General features: G+C 38.5%; 4 protein-coding genes across 4 annotated transcripts; 3 read left to right on the plus strand and 1 right to left on the minus strand.

Moving 5' to 3' along the window:
* Positions 1-583: 583 nt before the first annotated feature.
* LOC106360905 lies at positions 584-4,004 on the minus strand. Its single transcript, XM_048772809.1, has 4 exons — positions 3,761-4,004; positions 3,524-3,666; positions 2,927-3,337; positions 584-2,749 (listed from the first exon to the last, which is right to left on the minus strand). The coding sequence occupies exons 1-4, from the start codon at positions 4,002-4,004 to the stop codon at positions 584-586; spliced, it is 2,964 nt and encodes a 987-aa protein (XP_048628766.1).
* Positions 4,005-8,723: 4,719 nt separating this feature from the next.
* On the plus strand, positions 8,724-12,157 carry LOC106446804 (pyridine nucleotide-disulfide oxidoreductase domain-containing protein 2). Its single transcript, XM_048771801.1, has 15 exons — positions 8,724-9,038; positions 9,121-9,282; positions 9,352-9,531; positions 9,629-9,686; positions 9,785-9,835; positions 10,010-10,092; positions 10,308-10,395; positions 10,540-10,581; positions 10,657-10,731; positions 10,815-10,883; positions 10,993-11,108; positions 11,201-11,450; positions 11,541-11,661; positions 11,730-11,796; positions 11,878-12,157. Exons 1-12 carry the CDS (start codon positions 8,791-8,793, stop codon positions 11,343-11,345), a joined length of 1,317 nt encoding a protein of 438 aa, XP_048627758.1. The 5' UTR covers positions 8,724-8,790; the 3' UTR covers positions 11,346-11,450; positions 11,541-11,661; positions 11,730-11,796; positions 11,878-12,157.
* A 78-nt stretch (positions 12,158-12,235) lies between these two features.
* LOC106446794 (protein N-lysine methyltransferase METTL21A) lies at positions 12,236-13,194 on the plus strand. Its single transcript, XM_013888589.2, has one exon. The coding sequence runs from the start codon at positions 12,236-12,238 to the stop codon at positions 13,088-13,090; it is 855 nt and encodes a 284-aa protein (XP_013744043.2). The 3' UTR covers positions 13,091-13,194.
* A 691-nt stretch (positions 13,195-13,885) lies between these two features.
* On the plus strand, positions 13,886-17,328 carry LOC106446784 (translocase of chloroplast 159, chloroplastic). The gene has a single exon (XM_013888577.3). It carries the CDS (start codon positions 14,105-14,107, stop codon positions 17,258-17,260), a length of 3,156 nt encoding a protein of 1,051 aa, XP_013744031.3. The 5' UTR covers positions 13,886-14,104; the 3' UTR covers positions 17,261-17,328.
* Positions 17,329-20,347: the final 3,019 nt, after the last annotated feature.

Genomic DNA, 20,347 nt, shown 5'->3' on the forward strand with positions numbered 1-20,347 from the left:
AGAAAAGAACTAACAAAATCCTACCAAAAGTTTTAATATTTTTTTTTATAAAATTGCATTATAATTTCATAAATGTAATGTAATCTTATTACAAATTAATAACAGATAAAATTTTATCATAATACAAAAGAAAATGAAATTCGATGCTATTTTATAATTTTTTTAATTATAGTCTATGTTATACTAAAATAGACGTTCTCTATATATTAAATAAGACAAAATTATGCTAAATTGGTAGATTAACAGATTTTTTTAAAATGGTTTCATTTAAATAAATTATCATTCATCATCAAAACCGGGTAAAAATTTGTAAACTATGTAATATTTTATACAAAACTAAAATTATTAACATATGTTAAACTTTTATATCTACATCTACATATTATCATTTTATTTATTTTGAAACTCACAACAATTAGTGCGTAATTTTCTAAATTTTTCTTGACCAAGTATATAATTTTAAAAATAAATATTACAAATTCTTTTTTTTTTTTATAAAACTTTATTTATTTATTTATGCTCAAGTTTACAACTATAAGCAAATGACACCAGAGCCACAACACACTGTAAGCTAGAAAGACTACTACTCTACGAAAAAAGAACGCCACGCTGCAAGAAGAGAGAGTTGGCCAGGAGGAACAACTTGTCTCCGAGTCAAAGGATCCAACCTGAGTCTGATGGTTTGCTGAGTCTCTGCTATTAGAGTACCCGGAGGCTTCTCTACTGCTGAGTGAATTCGCATATTTCTCTCCTTCCAAATCAAATACAAAACGGCTTGATGGACAAGTCTGACGATCAAAGTCACATTAGCGTCCCTCGCAGGCTCTTTCAGACAAACCAAAACCTCCTCAAACCCCTGCGGAGGAGTCAGCTGCAGCCTGGAAACAAAGAAGGACCAGATGTGGCTACTGTACCCACAATCAAAGAACAAGTGTTGTCTGTTCTCATCAAAACCCGAACAAAGAACACACCTCGCAGGAACAGACAAACCCCATCTTATAAGCCTGTCCCTAGTAACCATTCTGTTCCTGGCTGCAATCCAAGTAATGAAAGCGTGCTTTGGGATTCTTCCAGCAAACCACACAGCCTTATGCCAAGGAACTTGCGTCGGAGAAGGGTGCAGCACTCTCCAAGTTTTGCTGGCTGAGAAACTCCCATTACCCCTACCAATCTCCGGATACCAAACAAATCTATCTTCCACCTCCGAACTCAGAATTTCCTGCGCATTAGGCAGACATGCCTTCACTAAGGAAATTATAGGGCTCCTGCTTCTACTTCGATCTAACCTCCATCCTTCATTAGTTAAAGCATCAGCAACCACTGCATTAATACTCAGGCCAGTGACTATAGGTCCCCTCTCCCCCACCAAATCAATGAGTGGTCCAGCTGAGGTCCAATGATCAAACCAAAAACTAGCAGTGTTGCCAGTACCCACTTCACAAAGCACCATAGGTCTCGCTATTGCTCTCAACTTACAAATAGCTCTCCTTATCCAACTTTCTCTATGAGTAGGATTCAACACCCAGAAATTATCATTCCTGATCAAGTGATTGCGTACCCACGAAACCCACAAAGAACCTCCAGCTGTGAAAATCAGCCAGATAAGCTTCAGTCCCAACACTCTGTTCCAATCCACTAACCTCTTCAACCCCAAACCTCCTACTTCCTTTGGTGTACAGACTGACTCCCAGGCTATTTTTGCCCCTCTGGCCGAATTCGGAGCCCCATTCCACAGAAAAGCTCCACACATACGCTCCAAAATACTGACACACTCTGAAGGAATGATGAAAATAGACGCCAAGAATGAGATTGTCGAATAAATCACCGCTTGAATAAGCTGAAATCTACCCGCAAAGGACAGATGTTTAACTGTCCAAGAGCTGAATCTCGCAGCAATTTTATCCAACAGAGGCTGAAAATCCGACCTAGTCATCTTCTTCGGTGATAGAGGAACCCCCAGATACCTCAGCGGAAGGGCACCTTGTGCAATCCCCATCTCTACTGCCAGATCCCGACATCTGCTCTCACTACCCCCATCTAGTAACAGCTCCGACTTTTGTCTATTGATTCTCATCCCTGAGACCAACCGGAACTCCTCTAGAATGCTCAGAATTCCCCTAAGATAATCCGCTGTTCCGTCGAAGAAAACCAGAACATCATCCGCAAAACTCAAGTGTGTGATCAACGGAGATTCACACTCCGGATGTAGACCAAAGGTACCATCCACTGCTCCTTTATCTAACATCTTAGACAACACATCCATCGCTATAACAAACAGAAGAGATGAGATAGGATCTCCCTGTCTAAGACCCTTATTCCCCGAGAAAAACCCCTGAAGTTCTCCATTGATGGCAATACTATACGACGGAGTAGTCACGCATTCTTTAATCCACTCAATGAACCTACCTGGCATATCAAAGGCACTCAACACCTTAAAGAGAAAGTCCCAACTGAGGTTGTCATAGGCTTTAGATATGTCTATCTTCAGGCAGCCCCTTGTGGTTGGACCTGGAGCGTTAAAGTCTTTAACTAACTCAGTAGCAAGCAGAACGTTCTCGGAGAGCAGCCTCTCCTGAATGAAGCCAACTTGATTTCTTTGCACTATCTCGGAAACACATAGCTTCAGTTTCCTCTTGAGGAGTCTAGCCATAACCTTATACACTGTTGAGCATAAGGAGATTGGACGAAATTGGTTAAGACGATCCGCACCTGTCTCCTTAGGAATGAGGGAGATCGTTGTGGTATTGAACTGTCGCAACAAACGACCACCAGTAAAGAACTCTCTTATGGCCTCGACTGTATCCTTACCAACAATTTCCTAAGCTTCCCAAAAAAATTCCGCCGCATATCCGTCAGGACCTGGAGCTTAATTCTTTGGCATTGCAAACATAACCTCTTTAATCTCCTCCTCTGTCGGAATGCATACCAGTTTATCGGATATCTCCTGTGGGCACCTATATGCAAGCAGACCTCTCAGCTCCACCTCACTAATCTCTTCCAAATTCCCATCTCCCAATAGGTTCTGAAAATACGCCACCACCATCTCCTTTATCTGGGCTTGATTAAAAACCCTATTATTCCCTTCATCCATCAGATAACTTATGCAGTTCCTCATTTGATGTGCAATCACCGCTTTGAAGAAGAATTTTGTATTAGCATCTCCGCTATCTAACCATCTTATTCTTGCCTTTCTACTGAAAAAGATTTCCTGGGCAGCTTCAAAGAATTGCCAGTTCTTCCTGGCTACAAACTCTTGACGGAACATATAATCTGAAGGAGCCGTTAACAACTGAAGCTGAATTTCTTTCAATGCCCCTAAAGCTTCTTTCGCTCTCTGCTGGATATTACCAAAGCCATCCTTATTCAATCTCCTACAGGTTGCTTTGGTTTTCTTCAATCTCTGGCCTAGCGAAAAAAGCTTGGAGCCAACTGGAATTTCCTCTTCCTATGTCTTAAGAATCTCCTCGAGAAATCTAGGATGTAAGGATAGAAAGGAGAAGTACTTGAAACTGCACTTTCTGACCGAAGGTATTTCAGAAAAGGACACCACTGCTGGAGAGTGATCAGAATCTCCAGGCGCTTCAAACACACTCACAGCTTCTGGGTATCTATCCCGCCATATCTCACTGCACAGAACCCTGTCTAGCTTCCGCAAAATAGGATCCTCTGGGCGTTTGTTAGACCAGGAAAAAAAAGGTGCCTCTGATATCCATATCTGTCAAGTTGCTTTCTTCCAAACACTACCTGAGCTCTTCCATACCTCTGATTGGTAAATCATAAGGTTGCAAAGAAAAGTGTTCCTCCGCCAAAAGTATCTGATTAAAATCACCAAGAACTAGTAAGGGTGAAGCTGCCACCAACGGATTAGTCGCAATATCGACTAACACCCTCCACAAGCTCCGCCTTTCAGCTTCCGTATTGAGTGCATACACAAAAGCCACCGTACACTCCGTACCAGAGGCTGGATCGATCACTCCACAGAGCATCAACTGCTCCGTTTTCATATAGACCACGACTGACAAAGACAGATTCCACACCAGCCAAATTCTCCCTCCTGCAGCCTCCGAATAATTATTATCAAACCTCCAACCTGGAGCCACCGTTCCCAAAACACTAAGAAAATTTTCTTCATGTACATGAGTCTCTAATAGGGCTCCCACTGAGGAACCCAGACTCTGAAGCCAACTACGAATTACCCTTTGTCTTCCAACTCCATTGATACCTCTAATATTCCAACTAAAGATCTTCATATATATACAGATGAAAACGATATTCCCAACCGATCAGACTTCAAGCCCCCTCCCAGAGGAGAAAACTCGATCAAGAAGCCTCGCTGATTTAGGGGGCTTTCCCACTGCTCACGAAGATTCCCAAAGCTTATGCTGTCTCAGCGCTCTTCGAAAATTCTTAGAGTGCTTAGTAAGCCACAAAGACTCTTCCTCCTCCTGATCATGCACCTCGTTCTGACTCACCATCACTCCCTGACCTAACTCCTCCACTTCTTCTCCTTTAATCTCCCCTTCCTCTAACTGATAACTATCCTCAACTGGCTCCACAACTGGCTCTGAATTCACCACCGTCGACTCCTTTACCCGAAACAGAGACGCATAGTCCTGAGCTTTAACACTTAGATCACTTCTTGCCTTAGTTACCTCCAAACCCACAGTATCTTCAGGAGGGGAATTTAAAGCTCTCGCTCTGGATCTGGACCTCTTGCGAGGCCTAGATTTGGCCTTACTCTTCAGTTCCTGACCAGCTTCAACCTTCTCTGCACTCTCCTCTTTGTCCTCTGCCCGATACTCAGCTGATAGTGAAACCTCTGATCCAGACTTCACTACACTGATCACCCTCCTCTTCTTCTGAGGCTGCACCCTCTGCCTCTTATCTTTGTTACACCGGTTCACCAAATGGTCAAACTTTCCACAGTTCCGACACTTAGGCGGAAGACTGGGATACTCCACATTAACTCTAACCGAGTTACCTTGAGTATCTCTAACTTCTACAACCTCCGGAGGAGTTTTGGAGAGATCAATCTTCACCTTGACCTTAGTATCACCGAAAAGGTAGGGGTCTAACCGAGACTTCTCAGTGTGTAGCGGATCTCTTATACCGCTAGCAACAACACTAATACCATCTAAAGAGTATAGCTGCGGAGGAACGTTCTTCAGAACTACCCAAGTTGGTGCAAAGAGCAACTCCTGAGCCGCCAGATTCCCATCCGCTGTCCAAGGATAAACCGAGAAGGCACACCTATCTGCCTGCCAGTAACCCACTTGCAGCACCCATTCTCTAGTCTGCACCTAGGGGATGTAAATCAAGACACAGGTTTCCGAGACCGTTCTGACCGTAATACTACCGAACTTTCCCCACACTGGGTTCAAATCAGTAATAATCTTTGAAGCAGAAGGACGACGACCGTGAAAGTGAGCCACCACGTGGTCTTTCCAAAGTTCCAAAGTTTTGAGAAGCACAGACTCCGGCGCTTGAACTACCGGCGTCCCGTCCTCTAAGAGCGACGGATCTGAGATCTTACGGAGATTCCTCAAGGACGATTTGAACCGCGCCGCGTACGATGGAACGTGCGTAGCTGGAATCGTCGCTGGGATCGAAGGAGACTGGAGCTTCATCTCCAAATCGCGATTGCGGAGCTGAGTGTCGCGATTTGAGATTCTCGCAGAAGAGGCCCCTCCTGGGTCAATAGGAGGGCTCAACGAAGGAGCGGAGACCGGAATCGTCATGAGAGACAAACGGCGGGGAATGACTTCTCGCTAGCCGGCGAAAGGCCAACTAACGGCGGAGAGAACCGAAAACCCTAAACGCCCAAATCGCCCTTTATTTCGCTCTTAGGAGAGAGAAAAAAGCCTTCCAAAAACACCAAATTTAAAAACACCAAATTACAAATTCAAAATGATAATATTCTAAAATTTATAAAAAGATAAAATCATAGATGCTAAAATACAATTCTTGAAATCAAATGTAATACAATATTTGAAATGTAACACAAAAGAAATTATGTTGTAAAAATCAAAAGTACTATAATATTACTACTATATTACTATCATCCAAAATTTAAAACCATAACATCCAAAAATATCAGATACTACTATGCATACAATTTATCAAAATAATAGAGTTATATTATTTAAACATAACAATGTAGTTACTTATAAAACCTCCTAAAATACTTAAGTGGTAGATGTTACAGTATTATATATTTAAACATAATATGGAAATATAAAGTATCATAAACAAATATCCTTCTACTTTATAACTAAATAAATTTTAAAATGTATCGTATGCAAATTGTAAAAAATTAAAAAACTATATTAAAGGAGATTATTTATTTGATTATTTCAGATTATAATTTATGTAACGAACTCAAAAATATATTAATAAGTGATAACAATCAATAAAAAATTGAAATGCATAAAAAGTCACTACTTGACAAAAAAAAACAAATCACTATATATCAATAATGATGATAAGAAACTTAAACAATAAGATTATATAGATTTACAATATATAACACTAAATATAAATCATATATAAAACTTCTATGATAATATCAAAGTTATATATTTATAAAATGAAAAATATATGCATGTTTGTGCGGGTTAAACTCTAGTTTTTGGTTTATTTTACACATTTTTAAATAGATTTGCTAGATTTTAATTAAAAAATGTGTGACATTTTCAAACTGAGTGATACATAAATGTGTTTGGATATTTATGTGTCAAACATTTAGAACTGAGCCAGTCAAGAACTAAATAGAGCCGACCTAAAACCGAAACCGATATAAAAGTAACTTAATAAGAATCAACATTAATCTGGTCCAAAAACCCAAATGTCCAAATCTACGTATAAGTTTATATTCCTAACTTGTAAGGTAAAATTATTAAATTTACACTAAAGTGTTTATAATCCTTGTATACTAAGACTAACTTCTTAATGTCGTTTGAATGTATGATACGAAGGTCATCTGCCCACCAAGAAAAAGTAAGAGTTGATAAAGTTAAAGGGTATTTATGTGACCCCCAATAACAAGAAGTAACATTTTTGAAAGAAATGACACTTTGATGCTTACTTTTAAAAAGTCTAGACTCTAAACAAAGTTGTCCTTTAAATATCACTAGCATTTAGTTAAAATGTAAACAAAATGATTTGGAATGGGGTATACAATGAAAGGGATGGTGTAGTTGATGTGGGGGGCTCCAAAAACTTAGGAAAATTTGCTTTAATCTTAACTTTTGATTTTTAAATTAATGAAGCAAATCTAAGGGATGGGAATGTGTGCTTTATGTTCGGTGGCTAGTAACTCAAATCAGCAGTCTATGTAGAATTCGTGTTGTCAAAAAACTCTTTAAGGACATTGTAACGTAATTCAGGCAAAGGGTTACCATGACGAACATTTACAATCCTCGACATATATTCTTTGACAATCACAAAGATCCATTGATAATCGCCGAAGGTCTTCTATTCACCAGCGATAATGGTCCGTCATAGAATCCCTACATAGAAAAACATAGGAGGTTAGGTACTTAGACTATCCGCAACCGTGATACTGGGTAAAAAACCCTTAGAATTTTATTTTTATTTTTTATTATTATTTTTTTTTTCAGCTGAAAAAAAATGACCAATGGTAAGCCGCCACTTAACAGCAGGATCCGCGAACAGTTACAATGTTCCAAACGAATTGATCCTTAGAGAATGATTTGAAGAGGCCAATCCTTAACATCAAGTTTTTTACTATTTTTTACCTAGGTTTTGGAGCTAAAAAATTGGCAAGAAACTCCATTGCGGATGCTCTTATATTATATCTTTTTTATTTATGATTAGGGTTAAAAAACTAACCCAACTTTAGATATAATCATATAATCCCAGCGAATAGTGGCAATTAATCTGGGTCGTGGATGTCAATGATCAACAACTGATCCAACGATCTTAAAGTTGAAGCAAATATGTGTTTTGTCAAGATCTGGCAAGAATGCAACTTATATTTAAGGTATAAATAGTGACCATGGAACGGCGAGGATTAGGAATAATACATTCCATAACGTTCCCAAAAAAAAACACCATTCACAAGGAATAATAATTCCATCGCATTCCCTATCATTCCTTTTTTTGTAGAGAATTGAAGAACAAAATTATTCTTTGATAAAATTGATAAGAAACAACCATTCCTTTTTATTCCTGTTATTTTATTCCCGAACATTCCTTTTTTATTCGTTCATTTTGTTTCCCGAATGGTCACCAGTCAGACCCTTAGCTAAGACTCAACGGTAGTTTAAGGAAAAATATCATTGGAATAAAAAATGTCACAACATGTAATAAATAAGCTAAAATGTGACCGGAGGCATAATATTCTCTAATGATCTTTCCATTTTTCATTCCTACTTGATTTGCCATCTCAATTCCATGATTAAGGGGAGACTATCATCCAAATATGCAATGGCTTCAGACAAATCTTCAAGTTTCACTGTCCTAATTTCATCAATATATCTGCAGTCTTGAACCAACTAATCCCAATCTAAACCTACTTTGTAAAGTCATCCAAAATATTAGGACTATAATTACAATTTACGAAAACTATTTGGGGTTAAAACAAATACGTGCTAACAATTGGGACTGTTATGTGAATTTACAAAACAAACCTGTGGCTGTTTTGAAGTCGTACAACTAATTGACCCTTATTGTAAAATATTAAAACTATCGGGGGCGAAAATAAATGAATCTCCAACTCAAGAGTGAGTGACAGACTTCCGAGTCGAAACGTGGAGTGAAGAGTAGACAATGTGGCGCCGGAGCTTTAGCACGACGCCTGGTCAATTGACTAAGAAGAAATGGGACGCGTTAGTGATCGGCGGCGGCCACAACGGTTTGGTAGCTGCAGCTTACCTAGCGCGCGGCGGTCTCTCCGTCGCAGTTCTCGAGCGACGCCACGTCATCGGCGGGGCGGCAGTGACGGAGGAGATCGTCCCCGGCTTCAAATTCTCGCGTTGCAGTTACGTCCAGGGGCTAATCCGTCCATGCATCATCAGGTTTTTCAAACTCTTGAAAAACTTCTTTCGATTTCTAGCTAATTGGCGCGTTCTCTCTGATCATGGATTGTGATGGATTCAGTGATTTGGAGTTAGGCAGACACGGGCTGAAGCTTCTGAAGAGGAGTCCTGCGTCGTTTACGCCTTGTTTGGATGGGCGTTATCTTCTTCTAGGCCCAGATCAGGCGCTTAATCACTCTGAGATTTCCAAGTTCTCGAGAAGTGATGCTGAAGCTTACCCAAGGTGATCTTGTTTTGGGCGTAAATAGGATAATTTAATTTCACTAGAACTTTTTTTTATTTGGATTTGCAGATACGAGAAGCAGCTAGAGAGGTTTGGTAGATTCATGGATACTCTCTTGGATGCAGCTCCTCCAGAGTCTCTGCAAGGTGACTCTTCTTTTAATGATAAGCTGAGCAATAAGTTGCACAAATCTGCTTTCTGGGCTCGGTGTCTTCGGCAAGCAGCTTCTTTGGGGCAAAAGGATATGGTGTATGATTTCTTTTATCTCTTTATGTGCTTTGTTGAAAGCATCCATTGTTGATTAAATGTCTCCTCTTTGATGCACTTGTGTTTTTATGTTGTGAAGGGACTTCATGGATCTTCTGTTGGCCCCAGCTTCAAAAGTATTGAACAACTGGTTTGAGGTGGGTTTCTGACCATAGCATGTCGTGGTCCTACGACTAGCTATTAGTAATGGTAATTTCTGATGTTAGTCGGTTTTTTGTTGGTCTGATGCTTGCAGTCTGATGTCCTGAAGGCGACTCTTGCAACCGATGCTGTGATTGGGTCTACGGTAATTGGCTTTCCTAATTTAGATCTTGAGCTTTGAGGTTTCAAGGTTTTCTTGAAATGGAGTCGTTTTGTGATTTATTATTTTTAATCTAATGGAACGAGGGAAAGGTGAGAGAGATGCTTCTTTACGTTTATATTGGGGAGTTAATGTAGTGCTCTGAACATTGATTGACAGGCCAGTGTTCACACTCCTGGAAGTGGATATGTCTTGCTACATCATGTGATGGGAGAATCAGATGGAGAGCATGGCATTTGGTCGTAAGTATTCGAAATATCATATTGTATTTTCTTCTAAATGAATTTGGCAATGTAGAAATAGTGGTGTATGTTTTACAAAGGTCTGAATGCGTAAGCAATAGAAGAACTCTTTTTTACTTGATAATAATAAAACATGCATTCTCGCGAAGGGTGAATGAAGGGCACAAGATGTAAGGTGTAACTCAGATGAGTAGCTAATAAGAAATCTTATGCAGTTACGTCGAAGGTGGGATGGGCTCTGTCTCCATGGCTATAGCCAATGCTGCAAAGGAAGCTGGCGCTCAAATTTTCACAAACGCAGAGGTATTTGTTTTCCGGATCATTTTGAGGACTATCTTGTTCCTAACATCTCTTGTTCCTAGTTTCCAAAAAAGAAACATCTCTTGTTCCTAACGTCTCTCCTATCATAAAGCAGAACCGCTTAGTACACTCAGTTTTACTCCGCAGGTTTCTGAAGTATTGACTGAGGATTCTAGCAGCGTGAAAGGGGTTAGTTTGTCTTTTAATGATTCCTGGATAAAGTGAAAGCTTGAATCAAATACATCTGACTTTATCTGGTATAAGGTTTTGCTTGCTGATGGTACACGGGTGGAATCATCGGTTATATTGTCCAATGCAACCCCTTACAGAACTTTTGTGGTAAATTTTTTTGTGTCATATCATGTCTACTTGAAAAACTCCAGTTTATGCAAGTTTACATTAAGGTCTGTTTCGGATAACAGGAGCTGGTTCCGTCCAATGTTCTTCCTGAAAAGTTCGTCAGTGCTATAAAGAACTCAGATTACAGCTCAGTAAGCATTTTTTACTTATTTTATTTAAGTTCCTTAAGCCAAATAGTTTAATTATTGCTCAATCCAGCTAATTGTTTTGGTGATTGATTGATTTGTTTGCTGTGAACAGGCAACTACCAAAATAAACATGGCTGTTGACAAGTTACCACAGTTCCAATGCTGTAACACTAATCATTCGGGACCAGGACCAGAGCATTTCGGCACTATACACATTGGTGCAGAGACGTATGCCTCATGCTAATTCTTATCTTTGAGTTTTTGTATCTCTAAGAACAAATGAAAACATCAACGTCTCGTTTTATCTCTGGCTTTGTCAGCATGGACGAGGTTCACATAGCATGTCATGATGCTGAAAACGGCTTACCATCAAGAAGACCAGTGATCGAAATGACTATTCCATCCACACTAGACAATACTTATTCTCTTTTTTCTGGTGTGTCTAGTAATAAGAATGCATTTTAGCTCTGAATGTGGTTTTGTGTTATAGGGAAACATGTAATCAACTTGTTCATCCAATACACTCCTTACAAGCCATCAGATGGAACCTGGGAAGATCCTGTGTATCGAGTGAGTTAGTTTATACACTCTTATCTAACGTCATTTTCATCACTCCTCAAATTTGGATGTTTACCAGCTTGATTGATTGTGTGAAATCAGGAAGCATTTGCACAAAGATGTTTCAAATTGATTGATGAATATGCACCTGGGTTTAGCTCATCCGTCATTAGCTACGATATGCTGACTCCTCCCGATCTCGAAAGGGAAATTGGTCTAACAGGTAGATTTTCCTATTAAAATGGATATGATCCAAACCATATTTTGACATCACCACTATGTGTTCTGTAGGTGGAAACATCTTTCACGGTGCCATGGGATTAGACTCTCTCTTCTTGATGCGGCCGGTGAAAGGATGGTAAACCTACAACACACTTTCACAACTCAAAAACAGTACTTACGATTCATGATTTAAAAAAGGTTGGAAATTGTGCCACAGGTCGAACTACAAAAGCCCTTTGAAAGGACTCTACTTGTGCGGAAGCGGAGCTCACCCTGGAGGCGGAGTTATGGGCGCACCAGGAAGAAACGCAGCTCTTGTTGTTCTTCAAGACTTGAAATGAATCTAGAGACGTCAATGTTAACTGTATCTGTTTAGGAGGACTCTTTGACTTCAACTTAAAACTTCTGTTGCCTTTAGATACTTCGCTGTCTCTCTTGGTCAGGACAGATGTGTTACTATCCAATAAGAAGCCTCCACGTGTATCTTTACCTAAAAACGACCTAAATGGTTAAAGGAACAATTACGAGAAGTGATAAAAATACATGGGCGCCGCAAAATACGAAGCAAATCTTCGATGGAAACACTTTCTCCTCCTCTACGAGACGACGATGAGGAAAGCGAAGTAGACGAAGCCAAAATGCTCCTCATCGGTGAGAACGGAACCAACGCTGAGAGTTTCTCTCCTCTGTCCGACGGTGCACCGGAGCTCCAGCAGTACACTATCCGCTCCATCGAGTCAACGGTCGTGATTCGTCAACTAACATCACAGGGTCTCTCCTTCCAGCTCTGGCCAGCCGCTTCTACTTTCGTCGCGCTTCTCGATAACTACCGCCTCGACCCTACCAACAGCCCCCTCGCCGCAACACTCTCCTCGCTGAAACCCGCCGGCTCTACGACTACTACTACACCGATGAACATTCTCGAGCTCGGATCCGGAACCGGCGTCGTTGGAATCGCCGCGGCGATCACTCTTTCCGCTAACGTCACGGTGACGGATCTCCCGCACGTCCTCGACAACCTCAGCTTCAACGCAGAGGCGAACGCTCAGACTGTGGCGAGATTCGGCGGTCAAGTCCACGCGGCACCGCTTCGTTGGGGAGAGGCTGATGACGTGGAGGTTTTTGGGCGGAACGTTGACTTGGTTGTAGCGTCTGACGTGGTGTACCACGATCATCTCTACGAGCCTCTCCTGAAAACGCTGCGTTTAATGGCGGCGGCGAAGGGGTTAGAGGGGAAGAGGTTGATATTTCTGATGGCTCATCTGAGGAGGTGGAAAAAAGAGTCTGTCTTCTTCAAGAAAGCTAGAAAGGTCTTTGATGTTGACGTTATACACTCTGATGAGCCTCGAAATGGTGCAAGAAGCGGCGTTTTGGTTTACCGTTTTGTCGCGAAACAATCGAATCAAAATGGTCGGATTGTTTCGTGTTAACAGTTTGCAAATTTTCAGGATTAATTTCGTTTGATGAATGAAATTTCTCAAATGTGTTTATCAAAAGATTTCCACATTATAAAGCAATTTGGTTACTCTGTCAACTCTTGAAAAGATTGTCCAGCATACAGCGTTAGCTGCTTACTTCCTCTTCACAACAATCACGATTTTACCACCAGAACTCATTTCGTTATTAAGAGAAAACAAATTAGCATCTATACAAACCGGCAATAACAATGCTAATATTATACAGCATATGAGCACATAGAGAAGCTTCAGTCACTACATTTCACTCTGTTTTTCAGATTGTCTCTCCTCGACTCTTCTCATTGGTTTATCCTTCCCTGACTTCTCCATGTTGGCCTGAGAATGAAGTCCTACCAAATCCTTGTTAGATAATACTGCTTCTGTCTCCTTACTCATATATCTATCCCTCCACCAGGATTCAATGTGTTGCATCCTCATTCTTTACTACCACTCTTTTCCTAGCTTCAAGTGAAGAAGAATTTTTAAGGAGACTCACTTTCTGGTGGAGTACGATGGAAGAATAGTCGATGTAGTTGCATCAGAAAGCCGTCATGGCTGCGGCGGAGATGGTTAGCCAGAGATTCTTCTTCCAGGCCAAAACATTCAGCTACCAAACTATTTCTAACAGAAAGAATAAAATAACAAATAAACCCCAAACCTTTCAGAATATTCCGTATATTCCCTTTTCAAATTTGAAATACTCAAAAGTGACCCCATTCCCTCTAATTGGCCTCAAAAAGCTTAATTTAGTCTCGAGCCGCTCGTTGTGTTGTGTGGAGACTCTTAACTCTATGTGGCCCTCTCCTCTTCCACACCACAGCCACCACAAGCTTCAGATAAACCCACACAAAACCCTACAAATCTTATCAAACAAACAGAAAACACACAAAAAGCCTCTTTTAATTTGCTCTTCATTTGTCCATTACCGTTTGTTTTCTTCTCTCTCTCATTAGATGCTTTTGGTAATACCAAAACTATAAAAAAAAGATGCTAAATATGGAGCGGGAGAAGCAGCTTCGAGGTATATCCATTATCGCGGCAGAAGCGGTTAACCCGGACAAGTCTCGAGGAATCGCGATTCCTGCGGTGAGAGCGGTTGTGGCCGACGCGTTGCTTCTCACCCGCAGTCTCTCCGGCACGTTTTCGTCTGCTGGCTCGGTTCCAATCCGTGCACCAATCACGATTGACGACGAGGATGATGATGATGATGATGATGGTTCTGTTACAGACGATGGTTTTGAGTCTGTCTCTGGGGATGCAGACGATGAGGCTGAGCTAGAGGATGTGATTAGGGTTCTAGGGGAAGAGTCAGTTGGAGAAAATGGAGATGATGTTGTTGAAGAGGAAGCTTCTGTTAATTACTCTCCTTTGGAGGAAGAGAGTGAGAGTGAAGTTAGTGAAGCTAAAGTAGTTATTCCCCGGGCCAGTTTGTCTTTGAATGATGATGAAGTTTTGGGTAGTAGTGGTGATGAAGAAGCTGAAGTCGAAGATAGGACATTGCAGTCTGGAGATTTGGGAATGGTTGATGAGCCAGAGTGCTCAGGTTCTGTTTTAACTGATGTCGTTTCCACGGAGGATGAAACGGTTGAGATGGAGGTAACAACAGATCGGTTAGAAGATGGTTTGATATCCTTTGGGGATATTGAAGATTTGAGTCTCAGTGTTCCATCAGGAGGTTCTGATGATTTTATGGTGCAAAATGAGGGGAGTATAGGTTCTAAGCAACTCATCGAGGAGGATGGGGGTGGTAGCATTCAAGAATCTGACGCGTTGATGAAGCCAGGTGATGTAGAAGGAGTAGAAGACAGTGTAGTTCAACTATCAGAGGGTTCAGACTCTGTAACAGGTGAACTTGTTTCCACTGAGGAAGAGATGGTGCAAGTGAATCTTTCTGATGATGCTTCGGTGTCTTTTGAGACTACTGGTCTAGGTGTTGCGCCAGGAGATTGCAGTGAGTTTGTGGTAGAAAGTGAAGGAAACGCTGTAGATGTGGACAAAGGGTTAGATGAAACTGTCAACAAGCTTGTTGAACAAGGGGTAGGTCAAGAAAGTGCCAGCAAGGAGAGCGATGACAAAATTGATGATGGTAGTGCTTGTGAAGCAGATGAATCGATGATTCAAGGTGAAGAGACTATTGGATTAGGAAGCAGAGAACCAGAGGATGAAGACACTGAGTTCATGGTAGGCGAGGCAAAAGAACTAACTAAAAATGCTTGCGGTGCGGAATGTGAGGGCGAACTTGAAATTGGTATGAATTCTGAATGTTCTCAAGTGACTCCAACTCTGGATTCTGCAACGACGAGAAACCTTGATGTCTCTCGAGGAATAGATGTTGATGTAAATGGGTGCGGTTCTTTTATCCAAAAAGATGACCAAGAGACTGAGGATGAAGGAACACAAGAATCAGAGGATATTGATAGGAAGTTACCACTTCCTGATGAAGATAGAGCATCAAGTTTAAGAAGTTCCTTTGAATTGGCCAATGAGAGTGTGGAAAATGGGGAGCAGATTGATAAGGAAGTCAATTTTCTGTCTGATAGTGAACTGAATCAAATCTCAGTGGGCACAGGAGAAACCAGCATGCTTTCGGTTAAGGATGTTGAGAGAAGCATGCCTGAAAAATCTTATGTAACTGCTAATGATGTGATGGAAAATGAGAAGCAGATGGCAGGGCTAATCCATAATCACAATCACACTTGTCTGGAGCTTGGCGAGTACGAAGGAACAGGCGATACAAAGGAGAAACTCTCTGAATCCACCTTTCAGAATCATCCTGAAGAATTATCCTCCGATAATTCTGTACAGCTGATAAGTGGGAGAGTGAAGGAAAGAATTGAGAAGACGAAGCTCTTGAAAGAAAAAATCCAGAAGATTATAAAAGGAATTGATCTTTGCAACGAAGATTCAGCTGTTACTGAAGTTGAGTCTCAGCAGAGCCTAGTAGGTGAAGACCATCACACATCCTCAGAGCTTGATGATGATCATGTGTATGACGGAACAAAGACAAAGCTGCCTGAACAAGAGCTTCCACTTGGTCTAGACTTCTCCATTAACGTCCTTGTTATCGGGAAAACCGGTGTGGGAAAAAGCGCAACGATTAATTCCATCTTTGGGGAGACTAAATCTGCTGTGGGCGCATTTAGAGTTACCACAAAGTCTGCAGAATACATTGTTGGAAACGTTGGAGGGATCCTGATAACAATACTTGACACGCCAGGTCTCATGTCCTCTGCAACCGAGGAACGGTATAACCAGGATGTCCTCGTGTCGATAAAGAAGAGCATGAGAAGGTTCCCAGTTGATGTCGTCCTCTACATTGACCGTCTAGACGAGAATCCAGACGTCCGTTTACTTAGAACCATCACCAGTTCTTTAGGCTCATCAATATGGCGAAATGCTATCGTGGTTCTAACTCATGCAGGTTCTGATGTCCCAGATTTTTCAAGCTACAGTGCTCAGAGATCTTCTCTTATGCATCAATCAATCAGACAAGCAGTTCCGGAATTGAGCTGTGTAGAGAGGAGAAAGATGCCTGGAATTGTTTTGGCAGAGAACAACATGAGCGAGTCTACATGTCCGGATTGGAGATTGAACCTACTGATCTTGTGTTGTTCGGTTAAGATCCGGTGCAAATCCGGTTCCCTTGTAGAAAAGCCGGACGCTTTTGACTCCTCGCAGCTTCGCTCTTTCACATTATTCTGTTCCTTGTGGAATGTGTTGCTTCTTGGTTCTAACCAAGGACATGCTTCTCAGTCACCTGATGATTTGGAGGAGAAGAAAAGGCGTTTGCTGGAATCGTACCCTGAGATCCTCTGGGACGAACAGAGTCATGAAAGTCTGGAGCAAGAAGAAACGCTTCCCGTGAAGAATCAAGAAGACGAGGGGAAAAGACAAGAAAAAGAAAGTGTGAGAAGAAGAAGAGGAAGAGGAAGGCTTGGATTCCAAGCTACGAAAAGGTTAGGTATCTATCTCGATACATGTGATTTGCACACAGGGTTTTCAATGGGAAACCGTGGAAGTAGAAAGGTGGAACAAGAGGAAGGGAAGATGGTGGTGAGGATGAGAGGCTCCTTGTCTGTGTTAGGATTGGTTCATGTGTTGACGTCTGTAATAACTTGTGTCTACGGCCGGAAAGATATTTAAATTGCTCTCAAGTTGTAGTAGAATTTGTAACAACATACGTATCTAATATGAGCTTTCTGTTTATACTATTTGATTGCCCGACCACACAAGACCCTTTCTATTGGCGATATAAAATGAATGTTCGGTACAGCTTTGGTTTGAATCGGTTTGAACTAAACCAAATTGCCAAAACTTTCGGTCTAAAGATTTGAAATCTATACTATACTAAAAGGGGATATAAGCCATGGAGAGGGTGTCCACATAGGATAAAAAAATCAACCAATCAGAGAACCCAAAATTGCCATGTCATCTCATTTATTTTTCGTAAAAAATAAAAAAAACAATGCGAAGGTGAGAATTGAACCCGGGTTAGTATGATATATATATAGGACAGTTACCACTAAGCCATTGAAACTTTCTTGGACACATATACAAGAACCACTAAGTATATAATCACAAACTCTTATGTACATTTACAATAATATGAATTCAATTTTCAAGACTCCGATACTTTGTTTTGTAAAAAAAAATACGTAAGTGACTAAGCTAATATATTCTTAGAAAGTGTGAGAACGTTGGAAAATATGGAAAAGCATAGATTTTTGTTTTCGTGACAAAGTTAAGAATTTTGTAAAAGTAAGTTTAACATATAAATTTTCGTGACAAATATAAAAAAACATAGATTTTTGTAAAATTTTGACAAAACAACTCATAACATACTTCTCTAATGTCTTAATAAAATATTATTTAAAGGTGCAATAATTAAATATATTAATTCAATAAATTTTGTAATTTATAGACAAAACAATAACACAACAAATTTTGAAACATTTGTTTAACATATCGATTTTTTTTCATGAGAATCCAACTAAACAAGATAAAAAAAATAATTAGATTAACAAATATTTAATTACCATTTTATTCAATTTTGATTAATTTCAAATTATCATAATGTGTCTTTTTGAAGTTACAAATATGAAAAAGCATAGATTTTTGTACAATTTGACAAAACAACTCAAAACATATTTTTCTAATGTCTTAATAAAATATTATTTAAGGATGCAATAATTAAATATATTAATTCGATAAATTTTATAATTTATAGACAAAACAATACCACAACAAATTTTGAAACATTTGTTTAACCAATTGATTTTTTTTTCATGAGAATCCAACTAAACAATTAGATTTACAAATATTTAATTACCATTTTATTAAATTTTGATTCATTTTAAATTGTAATAATGTATCTTTTTGAAGTTACAAAAAAATAATGTTCTTTCTTTATTACACTAGCATTATATATAGATTCTATATACACAAAATAAATATAATATAACAACACAAACTTGCTTTCCCCGATTCATATGAAAACTTTTTAAGTTATCCACCAAAGAAAATTAATTAAATCAATGAAATTGTTAAAATACAGCAAATTAATATATAATTTTATTTTAAATTAAATTATTTAAAAAGTGTATTTTCGTTAAAACAAAATAATAAATAAGTAAAACTGATTTGATGGTAATTTTTATGATATATATATATATATATATATATATCAATTCTGTGAAAGAAATAGAAGCTTAATATGGAAAAAAATCTTAAATACAAAAACCTCTAAAAATTAACAAAAAAAAACTAATAAATTAAACTATGATATCACTTAAAAGCTTCTTAGACCATATTAATAAAATATTTAAGCGATAATTAGACAAATTTGATTTTTTTTTCCAACAAAAAGTTTATTATTAATTAGCAACGGTTATTTCAAGATGTTTAAGAAATGGTGGACAAAAAAATAGGATGAACATTAATGATATATGAACTATGAATAGTACTTTGTGAAGCAGACTTAGATAACATATATGCATATCTATTTTCAGTCCTTTTTGATGCCTAAATTCAATTTCTTCAGAGTAGTTATTCCACAAATAGATCGTATGAGATATTGTTTTGATATGTAGATTTGTTTTTTCAATGTTAAGAAGATTGATAACTGTAAAAATGTCTCCTTCGTATATGATATGTCTATAACCGAGTCTCCAACATGAGACAAGTTTGTTTAAAAATTTAATAATTTTATTTTTCTTATATTATATAATCAATATATATTATTTACTGATAATAAAAATATAGTTATTTATTTATCACAAATATCTATGCAAATATGTGAATCAAGTACAACAATCAAACAACATAATGATTTCCACAAAGAAAATTTAAAAAATATATTTATGTTATGTAGTCATATTTTATATTTTTTAAATAATATAATACAATATTATACATTATTTTTTTAGAATTGATAAATACATATATCAGTTAGACAAATTAAGCGATAATTAGACAAATTTGATTTTTATTTTGTGAGCAAAAAGTTTATTATTAATTAGCATTACTTATTTCAAGATGTTTAAGAAATGATGGACAAAAAAATAGGATGGACATAAATGATATATGAACTATAAATAGTTTTTTGTAAAGCTGACTTAGATAACACATATGCACATCCATTTCCAGTCCTTTTTGATGCATAAATTCAATTTCTTCAGAGCAGTTATTCCACAAAGAGATCGTATGAGATATTGTTTTAATATTCAGATTTGTTTCTTGATCGTTAAGAAAATTGATAAGTGTAAAAATGTTTCATTCGAATATGATATGTCTATAACCGAGTCCCCAACATGAGACAAGTTTGTTAAAAAGTAAATAATTTCATTTTTCTTATATTATATAATAAATATATATTATTTACTCATAATAAAAATATAGTTATTCATCTATCACAAATATCTATGCAAATATGTGAATTAAGTACAACAATCAAACAACATAATGATTTCCACAAAAAAAATATAAAAATATATATTTATGTTATGTAGTCTTATTTTCTATTCTTTAAATAATATAATATAATATTATACATTATTTTTTAGAATTCAGAAATACATATAATATCTTACCGCGCGTAGCGCGGTTAAAAAATCTAGTTAGAAAATAAAAAGATTTGAAATTTGAATGACACAACTGATATCCCACTTAATCCAATAATCATAACGACACTACTAAAGTAACAGGGGGTATTCTAGACATTTCACATACCGC

This window comes from Brassica napus, chromosome A1 (genome assembly GCF_020379485.1).
Source record: "Brassica napus cultivar Da-Ae chromosome A1, Da-Ae, whole genome shotgun sequence".
Lineage (NCBI taxonomy): Eukaryota > Viridiplantae > Streptophyta > Magnoliopsida > Brassicales > Brassicaceae > Brassica > Brassica napus.

Bases quoted from the DNA above. Each gene is read 5' to 3' on its own strand.
- LOC106360905 (XM_048772809.1), bottom strand. From the start codon at position 4,004: ATGAAAACGGAGCAGTTGATGCTCTGTGGAGTGATCGATCCAGCCTCT. The intron at 3,338-3,523 runs GTCAGAAAGTGC...GGTAATATCCAG, and splicing joins CCTTTTCTGAAATACCTTCG to CAGAGAGCGAAAGAAGCTTT. The intron at 2,750-2,926 runs GTATGCATTCCG...TTGTTGCGACAG, and splicing joins AGGAGATATCCGATAAACTG to TTCAATACCACAACGATCTC.
- LOC106446794 (XM_013888589.2), top strand. From the start codon at position 12,236: ATGGAAACACTTTCTCCTCCTCTACGAGACGACGATGAGGAAAGCGAA.
- LOC106446804 (XM_048771801.1), top strand. From the start codon at position 8,791: ATGTGGCGCCGGAGCTTTAGCACGACGCCTGGTCAATTGACTAAGAAG. The intron at 9,532-9,628 runs GTATGATTTCTT...TATGTTGTGAAG, and splicing joins TTGGGGCAAAAGGATATGGT to GGACTTCATGGATCTTCTGT. The intron at 10,396-10,539 runs GTATTTGTTTTC...TTTACTCCGCAG, and splicing joins AAATTTTCACAAACGCAGAG to GTTTCTGAAGTATTGACTGA.
- LOC106446784 (XM_013888577.3), top strand. From the start codon at position 14,105: ATGCTAAATATGGAGCGGGAGAAGCAGCTTCGAGGTATATCCATTATC.